We start from the raw sequence: 11951 nt of genomic DNA on the forward strand, positions 1-11951 counted from the left end.
GCATTCCTTCTCCACTGTATTTCTGTTACATTGTTGAGACCACTTTCTCTTCAGCGCACTCAATTATTGTCACTACACTGCTTCTAGTGTTCGGACTTTTCTTACTTCCATTCTGGCTTGTGTATAACAGAGTGAAACATAGTAGTAGCATTATAACTAGATAGTTTGCATTTGTGGTTAACATTGCAACCACTGATAAGTATACTAGTATCCAAAGTTTTAAATATGTGATACCTTAAAATGGGTGAGCCCAAATCAGCTGATGGGCTGTTCTGGGGGTATTTGTTGGTGGCATTCTCACGCAACTCCAAGGTGGCTACCTCTAACATCCTGTATTTAGCTAGCTTTATAAAAACTAAGCTTCAGGGTACCATTATGGCATAAGTAACATGCTGGTAGCTTTTACAGTGCATTGCCATGTCAGCTTGCCTATTTCAAATGCAGATGCTGAGTGTGCATTTTCCTGACTGCGGGCTGTGTTAACAAGAAATTGCACAGCTTGCACTAGTGAGTGGTGCAAGGCTAGAGAAACAGCAGAGCTGGCCGCCCCTCTCCCTCCATCGGAGACCTGGCTGTTGCACCTCACATGGATTTCCAAACTTGTTGCTGGAAGCTCTCCATGGCTGGCAGGCCCGGATTGTTTTGTCTGCAGCCTTTCACATCTTTCCTAAAGTGGACCGCGTCAGCACGCGCTAAAACTCGTAGCAACCGACTCTTCAGATTTTTTCTCCTAGTGCTGTAAATTTTTTCTATGTTCCGAACTGATTTTATTTTCTTCTCCCTCTTATTCATTGCTGCTGCGCACTTCTTCCCCTTTTCTTTTCTTTTTTTCACCTCACTATGTTCACCCCCATCTGAAGTAGCAAGCCCCGCCGGTTGTGGGGCTAACTCTCTCTCTCTCTCTCTCTCTCTCTCTCTCTCTCTCTCTCTCTCTCTCTCTCTCTCTCTCTCTCTCTCTCTCTCTCTCTCTCTCTCTCTCTCTCTCTCTCTCTCTCTCTCTCTCTCTCTCTCTCTCTCTCTCGCTCTCTCGCTCGCTCGCTCGCTCTCTCTCTCTCTCTCTCTCTCTCTCTCTCTCTCTCTCTCTCTCTCTCTCTCTCTCTCTAGCACACACACACACACACACAGGCAGGCAAACGTTTACATACACTTGGTATTTCTTCTTGGGGTCTTTTTTTTTTTTTCGAACGCCACCAAACCAAGCGCAAGCTTAAGCAGCTCTGCTGTTAAAAGGGTATTCATTACTGAAGAAAGCTGAGCAATTTAAATGTGAATTTGTGGGAATTGAAGAAAATGGTCAAATTTGACGAGGCATTGTGCTACTACGCACAAGCTCACAGTTTCGGTCCCTGACTGTGGCAGCTGTGTTTCCAGTAGAGGCAGAGTACAGAAATTTATGTGTGTAGGCAAAACTGCCAGCACTTTCATGGTTGTGTTAGTTCATCCATAAATTTCCACTATGACATTAATCCTCAAAATTTAGGTGCAGCTTTGCATGTTAAGCACAAATTTTAATGTAGTTTGTAACCTCTTTGGCCATTTGCTAAAATGCCAGATTTCTTCACATTTAAAAAGGCCATGCAGGTGCAGACAAAATACTAGTTTGTTTTATTCGATGGATTTAGTGCCCTCAGCACTTGTCTGGCAGCAAGCAATGCTTAATTCTCTGAGAAATTAAACATTTTAAGCCGAAATTTTAATTATCCTGCTGAATCGTGTGTTTTCATGTCGACAATGACCTATCCAGAGCTGGGCCTTAAAACTAAAGATAGCCTGCTGTCCAGGGCTGCTACCATCTCACAGACAGCCTTTCGGTTATCTTGTTTATCGCCCACTTTCATAGATGGCGCTGCAATACCGCTGAAGTGCCAGTGTTCGCACTTTTTATTTTGCCGGACCTCTATACCTACCGTATTTTTATTAGGGATCATACTAATCGTTTCCTAAAACTTAAGCTGTGACTCGACAAACATGGTCATGTAAGTTACCGTGGCACTTATGTCAGTTGGTCAGTGCTGTCAGACAAGTCCAATGCGCCCGACAGCTGTGTTAGCAGGTTAGGCAGTTTCAGCCAGCAAAGTGCCGCATTAACTGCTTCAGTGTTTGTTTGTAACTTTAATTGTTCACCCCAATACAATTATTGAGTGATTTTTAAGGGGAACGTTTACATATTTGCTGAATAAAAACAGAAACATTTGATTGTGAAAAAACACAAGTAAAAAAATGCTGAACACTAAAAAAAAGTAAAAGCTGGAAGCAGAACCACAACTGCCAAAAAAGTTGCTCTTGCTACAGATTGGTTGAAGTGAAATATTTCACTTGTTTACAAATTATGTTCTGGCTGTAGGAAAGAAGTGAACAAATAAATTGCGTAAAGAAGACCGCAGTAAAATTGTCATGTTGTATTGTCAGCATGCTGTCCCCTCTCCTTGTTGCCCCCTGGCAACCCCAATTTCTGCCAGAACTGCACAGGATTTTTGCGGGTATTGTTGGGGATTTCATTGTGCACTGAAGAATGGAAGTTGCACAAGTGTTTGATCAGGAGATGGGGTGGTCTGGGAACAGTGTTGGTGCGAGACAGACTGCTGTCATTGCCTGCCTCCTCCTTGCCCAGGTTCATGCAGTGGTGCACTCCTCGGAGAAGCCGTTCCTCTGTTCCCAGTGTGGGGCCACCTTCAACCGGCAGGACAAACTGAAGCGGCATTACCTGGTGCACGACTCGGTCAAGCAGTTCAAGTGCCCCTTTGCTGCGGCCTTGGGTTGCCGCAAGGAGTTCAGCCGTGCTGACAAGCTTAAGTCGCACCTGCTGACCCACACTGGGGTCCGACCCTACGAGTGCCGCACTTGCGGCCGCGGCTTCACGCAGAAGCAGCGACTGCACGAGCACGAGAAGCTGCACTCGGATGTTCGCTCGTACCAGTGCTCGTCCTGCCAGCAGAGCTTCCTGAACCGCAAGGCCCTCGACGACCACACGTGTACCGGCGTAGCCCACCACAGTCGGCAGACGTGGTCGGTAGCACTTCGGGGTCGGCGGCGGCGCTTCAACAACTCCCGAGCTGCCAAGGCCCGCACACGGCTGGGGAGGGGCCGACCTGCCGCCAACGGAAACAGCACAGGCGAGCTCGCCACAGGCAAAGGTGCCCAGAAGCAGTCAGGAGCTGCGATGGAGGCGATAGAAGATGTGGAAGATATTCCCACAGCACACATTGAAATTATTTCGGCTACGGGCGACCTGGACACTGCAGTTGCCACACAGGTGTACCGGCCTGTAGAAGAAACGGTGGTGGACAATGGTGTGGAAGGGACGACTATTTTATATGAGGCGGTTGAGGAGCCGTACAGTGAGGTTGCTTAGTGTGAAGCAGAAGACATGTCACCGCGTTGGAGTAGGACCTTGTGGCAGGTGTTGGTAGGCAAGCAGAGTGCTTTTAAGTGACCAAGCATGTAGTACAGAATTTTTAACACGTGTACTCCCCTTACCTTTATGTCTGCTGCAAAGTTCTTGTTCTCTGTTCTCAGAGTAAGAATAGTTCTGTGTGTCTGAACGCTAGAAGGGCTGTGCTAAGTTAGTGACTTTGTGGCTCGACATCCCGGTTGTGAACACATCATGGCCACGCCACACCTTTATTGTATGGTTTTATATTTAGCAAGCATCACTGTACAAATGCTGTGCATGTCTGCCTGTGCTATAGTTGTGGTGGAGTCTGCGTGGCCGTGAAATTTTATTCCTAGGATGCATTGTTTATGTTTAGAAGTACTTTAAAAGGACACTGAAGCGATTTGTTAACATTGCGGGATTACTAGCGCAAATTGTAGTTCGGAGTCCACAGGCCATGTTTCGACCACTCTGAGTGCGTTTACGCAACCTTATTTAGTAGAAAAATCAATTCGAAAATGCTGTCCTCCTCTCTGCAACCCCGCCCATTTTCTGTGGCGTTTTTGTGTGACGTCGGGAGGAGCCGAGCTCGCAATTGGCTGCGCTACTGCACGGCTCCCCGGCCTTCAGGCAGTCAGTCGGCCCAGCGTTTCGTCCGCCGGCCGCTGACGGGTCGTCACATTTCGGTCGCTCAGTTGAAACTAAGCCACGACACGTTTGTGAATGAAAGAATGTGCGTTTCTTTAGTTTGTTAGTTTGTACACTGTATCAAGCTCCAAGTCCAGGTCGCTCCACACAAGCACTGCACAAGCGCACATGCGACGCTTCACTGACTGGTACGCTAGTAAAAAAATCTAAGGCCGCTTGAAGGCGGGAGAAGCCAACGTAGCCAATATAGGTACAAAGGAAATAAAATCAACTGAAACTTTTACCGTACAGCGTAAAACTAGGGAGCAGGAAGCACTCTTTTGCGCTGGGTGAACAAGCACAGCGGTCAGCAGCACGGCTATGCATCTGCAAACGCTTTTCCGTCTAAGAAATGCATTGCTAGACGTGAGATATTGTGGATATTTGGGACGTGAGATATTGTGGATATTTGGGGGACGCTTACTGCACGAGCCCTATACAACAAATAGTCACCTAAGCTGCTTGAAATGCTAAAACTAAATAAAAGTGTAAACTGGTTATACATTATATACCTCATATTTCCAACGCTGGCAGCGCTGGCCCGTGGCCAGGTGGTCTGGAGCACTAGGCATGTTATTTTGCTAGTTGTAAATTCAAATCCCCGAGGATGGGTTTTTTTTTTTTTTTTTTTTTTTGCAAGTTTTATTTTCATTTTCGGTCTATGTTTTCTATACTGAGTTCAACATTTTTGTGACGTAACGTTCACTGCTCTACGAACGAGTTTGCAGAACGCGCGCAGACTGACACTGACACGCAGACTGAGCTGAGCTGACGCACTAGCAAGTTCTCGTTGGCGTGCTGTTGCCATAATCACCAGCTGCTTGCGGGCAATGGGCACAGGCCAGAATCAGCAGACCCTTGGCGAACACGCTTTTTACGATACAGGCACGAGTGAGGCAAGCTCCAAATATGGGGGGAAAGCGCATGGCATTTGAGCGTCGGCGGTGACACGGAGGGCGTTCATCCACTGCGTAGGCCTCGGCTAGTGATTGCTACGATTCCAAGCCGTCCTGGGAGGCTTACATCTCACGCATTTTACAGCCGACAACATGGCAGAAGTGCAGTATGACGATTACTGAGATATCGAGAATGCTTATCAGATAACGTCGAATGTCAAGCATGTTGTTTTACAGAACCGAAACCGAAACTTGTTTGAATGCTAATCGTGGGCATCGTCCAATCACGGTGCACCTCCTCCCGTCGTCATAGCGTTTAGTTGGTGCGGCCGCCGCAGACAGTGCATGGTAATTTTTCTTCTTTCGAGCTTTATAAAATAATTACCGACTTGTCAACTGGATAAATGATGAAAAGTGTGTTAATTTGAGCCAGTCTGCGCAGTGCAAGCAAAAACGGGAGCTTGACAAATTCACTTCAGTGTCCCTTTAAAGTGTGCCTGTCTCATCTCTGCTGAAAAATCCGAGCTGTGGGAAATATCATACTTAGTGAGTGCCTCCCTCCCCCCCCCTCCCCCCCCTTTTTAAATTTCATGTAACCTTGGTTGCATTTCATGCTGTCCTTATTTTGCTACAAAGTCAGAGCTGATGCTAAACTTATGCTCAGCATGCATCATTTTAAAAGGGCTGTGAAGACAAAATACAAGGTCAGTTCGTTCAAAAGATTGCCTCGTTATAATAACTCTCTTAAATAAGCTATATAATGCAGAGAATGGAATAGGCAGGACTCGCCAGCTGCTTCCCCACACGGAATTATGATGCATTACAGCACACTTGTGCAATTCGCTGAGACCTACGGAATAAACCGCAAATTAAACAGGAATTATAACCTTGTAAAATGAGCTGTTTGTGCTTAAAATTTTGCGCGTTTTTTTTTTGTTTGTTTGTTTAATGCAAAAGCATTAGTGGAGAAAGCATTGATTAACTTTGTAGGTTGAAAATCCTTCGTCCTTAGCACAGCAACACCACACAAACTGGCCAATGGCTCAAAGAACAAAAATGGGGTAATTTGCTAGAAAAGGCTATTGGGTAAATTTGGGTCTGTGTGGGGTTTAAACCGGGAAGCCTCCGGTGTGCGAGGCAAGTACGCAACCCCAGCACCACAACAGCTCAATGGTTCTACCCGACTAAAGGTGGATGGACCCTGTCAGTACATTGTGACCTTGTGTATTGGAGACGTGGAGACATGTGCTGAGGCCTGCTTGAGTAATTTGAGCATGCTGTTTACAGCAGCAGCAATTAGGCAAGTGGGGTGATGCCAGTGCGTAGAGCATGCGCCGAGTCATACTAGCTGAGAGAAGAAGATGCAAAAAGAATAGGTTAGACGTGGAGCTAGTGAATGTGTTGTGGTGTTCGACTTGGAACCTGCATTAGAGGTGTGAATTTGAGCATGCTAATTACAGAAATAGCAATGAAGGGATTGGGAAAGTAAGTTCATGCTAAATGTCCACTTTGCTTGGTGATGCCAATGTGGGTGTTTGCTGAGTAGTGACCGAGAGAATAACAAGAATCAAAAGAAAAGGGGTAATGAAAGGACATGTTCTTGAAAGGACACCATGAAAGGACACTTTGGTGACCTTGTAATTTTTTATAGCAGTACGAATGGTGGGGTACTAGTAAACATGGAGTTCCATGTGAACACATAAGCAATGTATGCAGCATACAGAACTACTGCCAGCCAGCGCTGTGTAAACACGCCGCCAGGGAAGCAATTTTTTGTTACTGCACCGGCTGACTGGCACAAGTAACTATGCCACTTACCTTACCCTGCTTGTTGAGACATACTCAGTGTTTCCAGAAACGGTTAATATGAACTGTAACAAACCAAGGCACGCACAGGTCTTGTAAATAAACTGAGCTCAGGAGCAGTGGTCGAGTTGCATCACTGTACCACGTAGGTAGGCCGACGATAACCAACAGACGTCTTTTGGATTGCAGCGTTTGGATGCTACCTGAAGTCAACATGCTATCTGTTTTAGGTAACTGCCTGTATTACATCATGCTGACTTAAAAGAGTACTGACACGAAATTTCAAAGCTCAGATAAATGTGTAAAAAACTTCCTTTGTATATGGAGATACCTCCTCGGAAGTTTAAACCGTAACCGTTCAGGAGATCACATTTTAGACCAATTTTTAATCCTCGAGCGCACAAGAAAGCTCATCCACACCATCGAGCAAGCTCATGACGTCATCTGCGCTTCGACCCAAACAGTCGACGTCTGGGCTCCCGTGACGTATCGAGGCGGCCACGGTGCTGTTGGCGCGCGCTTTTCCGCCTTGTGCATCACGTCACAGTTTTTAAACCTGACGTCACGTGTGATTACAAGCAGTTGGGCCGATCTGGCGCGCACGCGTCCGGACCGGCATCGGTTCTGGTGCGACAGTAGTGACGTCAAATGCGCCTTCCTGTCATTGCGGCTGCCTTGGTGTTCACTTTACCGAAACTGAAAATGACTTGAATAAATGAAGCTGTAAGTAATTATTTATGCTGCGTTCGACAATCTAATGTGCCATTCTATGATTAGTGGGCTCGTAGGCACCTATAGCCGCGAGAAAACCGTAACACAAAAATTTTGTGTCAGTACTCCATTAACATAACTCGAATATGCCAGGAGAGTTGAAATGTTGTCAAATTGTTGAATTTCTCAGTGAATGAAGAACCATTTACTGCCTGGCAAGCACTGAAAGTATTACAGAACAAAATGTTTTGAATACCACAAAGTTGTATGTTGTCTTCATGGCCCCTTAGAAGTGCCAGTGCAGAACTGCTGTGCTCTTTTTCTTTGTTTGCCAGAAAACAGAACTGCTGTGACAATTAAACTGTTTCTGTTAGCACATTTCTCCTTTTAATTAGCTTCAGCAAACATCTGTCTATTGAATGAGCTCTTTTAGAGCACAGTTCTTCAGTACCCATTTGTGCATTTGGCGTTGCTGTCAGCATAACCAAGTGAATGATCTATCGGCTCAGGGGAGGATGAGTGAAAACGGAATGCAGCGGATAACAAATGACTAAAGCATGAGCATGAAAGTGGAGGAGAAAATTGTTGGATAGTGAGAAGGAGTGTGTTTTTATTCATACACTCCTTTCTGCTTGTGCTTTTGCGAAGGCTTGACCAAGCTGTAACTACAGTTATGAGTACAGCGCGCACTGCAGATCAAACGCAGCGGTACGTGCGCAGAGGTTTGTCTGCGGCAGCTAAGATATAGCACCAGAGGTCGCCGTAGCCCCTTCACTGAGCTCTGCCTGTGGCGAATGCTGTGAAACATGTCCTGCGCCCACCCTTTCACAGTCTCTTGATTAGCGAGGCAGTAATGCCACACCACTCAGTTTGCAGTGTACCGCACGTCACATTGTCTTCGCCAGCCACACTGCTCACACCGTTCTCTTAATCATAGTGCAACACCCATCTGTTGGAGATTTCGGCGCACATTAAAGATCCACAGGTGGTCAAAATTAATCCAGAGACCTCCACTACGGCGTGCAAAATTATTTGCCTCTGTATATCGCAAAACTGAAGCACCTGAACAGCTGCACTCAAATTTCACACCACTAAGGAGTATCATAATTGTCACTGAATTTTTTTTTTCTGGCTTCTTAGAACTAATGTGTAGCTAGAAGACAGCATCAAGGTATGGTTGCATTGGCACATGCACTTCAGTGAAGAATTTCCTGGCAAGGTGAGTTTACCTTCTTGAAGCAGGGGTGAGACAGCTGCGCATATTGCGCAGACTTGATACAAATTTGTTTTCCTGCGCCAAGCTGCTCCGAAAGCTTGAAAATTGCAAAAATTGCGCCAATCTGCTCCAAAATAGTCTGAGAGCCAAGGATTTTAACGCTGCGTCAGCTTCAGAGGGGAAAAATGTTTACTGACGGCACATATTTTTCCAGCAACCCCAAGGGGATGCTGTTTGTGAAGGTTTAGTTGATTGATCATTGAATAAGAAACTTGCATAAAATTGTCCCTGAGATAGTTTTTTTCGAAAGTCACAACGTCGGGTTGCACATGTTGTATTCTGTACGTTTTTAAAGTTTTCCCATCGAAAACCATTGCAAAGTCCTGTCATACAAATACTTATGTGTACTGAGTCGTCAAACTACTTGTGCAGGTTCATGAAAAAAACCGCCATTTTCGGAGCGCCGTATCTCCGGAACGACATTACTGGTCGCCGCCATCTTTGTGTGGTGAAAATGTGAAAACGTGGCCGCAGGGCGAAGCAGTTGCTTGTGGTTCAGACAAAGTGCTCTTCGCCGATTTCTACCTTGGTTTTAAATATGGGGGTGGCTGGGTTTGCATTTAGTCGTTTGATCTGTTGCGGGAATCGAAGGACGGGAGTTCAAAAACAACATGGCGCCCTCGAATTATCCGTGTTTCGGCCTTTAGTGTGAGGCCGGTGCGTGCTTGAAGTGAAATTTCAGACTCATTGCGGTGTTTTGAAACGCCGACTTATTGCTGCCTTTGACAGCGAGCTTGCGAGCGGCGGAAATTGGACGATCGACGCTGCAGAAGTGGCGGCGCAGGCTACATCGCCGCAAAATGTTCAGCAGTGTCCGATAGCGGGGCGGGCTATTATTTCACGCTAGAAATAATGGTTCATTTATCTGAAGTGAAATTTAATGCCAAGGGGGAGGTGGCTAAACATATCAACGTTACTCAAATCACGATCGTAGTGAACGTGCACCTTGGTGATTGAAATGGGAGGGCTGGTGGGGTGCGACGACTAGCTGTCACCTCACTTAGCGCAACTTTTGCCGTGGCTCTACACTTGTAAACCCTGTGCGTAAACCCGAGCCTGGGATTACAAAAATAACAATTTTGGCATTCACATGATAATAAAAATTCCTAACGATTGCTTAGTTTTTCAATTCGATATTTTGAACGGAACTCCACGCTATCTATGCATAGAGCCTAAGAATTTAAAAATGGTTTGTAAAAAGGAAGTGCAGTTCGTTCCTTGTGATACTTTGGTAGAAAAAACTTTATGGAAAGGCTGTTTCAGTGTTATGTACGTTCAAAACCGATCAAAAAGTGCACTTGCCAAGTTTCCAAAGTTGCAACAAATTTTATTTTTTAGGCTCCTATAAGGTGACATAATAAATGTCGTTCTTCTGCTCCAAATCAAGGTTCCTCTGCTCCAAAATCGAGATTTCGCTGCTCCAAAAACTGCTCCCAAATCTGATTCAGCTGTCTCAGCCCTGTTGAAGGGATTTAGTAATGGCAGTGCATTGAGCCACTCATGTTCACTTGCTTGGTTTTTCTTAAGCTGTCCTTTGTGAAAACAAGTTGGCATCTATCTTTATATTGCAGTACAGTGAATACAAATACACCACGCATGGCAGCAGCTACTGCTTATTTTACCTGCCGTGGTGGCTCAGTGGCTAAGGTACTGTGCTGCTGAGCCCAAGGACGTGGGTTCAATCTGGCCACAGTGGCCGCTTTTCAGGTGGAGGCGGAAAGCAAAAACGTCCACGCATTACAGAGATCTCCGGGTGGTCAAAATTAATCCACTGTGGCACACTTCATATCGCAGGTGTAGCTCCACTGTGTTAAACCCCAATTTTGAATTTGAATGTTGAATTTGAATGTGTTGCTTATTTTGCAGAAAGCGCCAAAAGCTTTAAAAACAAGTATTGCCGTTCCACACACTTTCCGGCATTAAGATATATGTGATATCACTACCGTAAAGTTCCGAAAGAATGCCCGCCCAAACTACAGAGATATCAAGCGAAAAATACGGCATGGGCAAACTTTCAGGTCAGGCGCAAAAAAAAACTACAAAAAAGTGGCCGCACCGCCAACCAAATAAGTGGAGATATCAAGTAAAAAATTTGAGATGCGTGAACTTTCGGGTTTGTTTGTTTGTTTGTTTGTTTGTTTATTTAGGCAGAGTACAAGTACACCGTGGGAAAACAGAATATTTTCCAATCTTCTGCCAAGGCGAACGGGGCAAAGGCGTTTGAGCCCATTTGATCGAGCCCGATTGATCCAGCCCCATTGGGCCGCCTGACGAGGCCCCGTCCCTGTTGTAGCGCAATGACAGCAGAAGTGCGGAAAGGACAAATAAGTGACCGCATCGACATATGAATAGATTATTTGCGTTTATTTCGTTCACTCATCATCGCTAAAAGCATTGAATCATGTGCCACTGTCAGAGTTGAGCTGCATTGTTCGTCCACCCTGCTCTCCCGAGCTTTTGGTCCCCTCACCAGTTCCATGCTCACAGAGGCCAGGCGCTGGTTGAACTCGCCATCTTTAGAACCGTCAAGGCTTGTGTAGATGCCGCACTGCTTAAAATGATGCCAAGACGGTATTTCCCTGCTCTTCTAATCTTCCCATCCCCTTCTCCTCTTGCCATGCGAGCCGGACAGGTTGTTTCTCTTTTGTTCAAAATCAAGATATCGTCGGTGTTCGCGGCCGTGGGATGTTTCCGCGGATTTTGAAGACGTCGAAGCTAGCGCAATTTTAGGGGGCGGGCGATGTTTGGGGGCTTTTAGTAAATTGAATATTTCACCCCTAAAGGGGGGTGGGCGACGTTTCAGGGGAGGGCCTTCTCTCGGAACTTTACAGTTATAGGGATTGTGCCGTAATGGGATTGATGCAGCTTACCTAAGCATTTTTCTGAAATAAATGGTAAATCAGGGACATGTATATGTAAAACAACTGTATGCAGGAACGTCTGGGCTCAGCGAATAGCCAGAGTCACTGTTATTTGTTCATTGCTATTCGATACTTTGGCTGGGGTTTCATCCAGACTTGAGAATAATTAAGAGTGACTAGTTAGTCAGCAAGAAGTAGTGGTTTGGCTGGTTAGGCAAAAATCAAGACTGCCCTTGCTATGAGTCAGGAATCAGTCATGACACTGGGTTGCTGGAGTAGGGAGACATTTGACAATGCTTATGAGGCCCCAACGAAAATCTTTAAGCGACACCCTGCCGTGG

At 45.8% G+C, this 11951-nt stretch overlaps 1 protein-coding gene across 2 annotated transcripts in view; it reads left to right on the forward strand.

Annotated features, from left to right (window-relative positions):
• The window catches only part of LOC144155371 (zinc finger protein 341-like), a 60687-nt gene extending 52838 nt beyond the window's left edge, over window positions 1–7849 (forward strand). For both annotated transcript variants that reach the window (XM_077686750.1, XM_077686751.1), the window contains one exon: window positions 2612–7849. In XM_077686750.1, the coding sequence (XP_077542876.1) occupies window positions 2612–3352 (741 nt within the window). In that variant the 3' untranslated portion in view covers window positions 3353–7849. The remainder of the gene's footprint in view (window positions 1–2611) is intronic.
• Window positions 7850–11951: the final 4102 nt, after the last annotated feature.

Source organism: Haemaphysalis longicornis, unplaced genomic scaffold, assembly GCF_048455015.1.
Source record: "Haemaphysalis longicornis isolate Haplotype H1 unplaced genomic scaffold, Haemaphysalis longicornis Haplotype H1 scaffold_1, whole genome shotgun sequence".
NCBI classification, from domain to species: Eukaryota; Metazoa; Arthropoda; class Arachnida; order Ixodida; family Ixodidae; genus Haemaphysalis; species Haemaphysalis longicornis.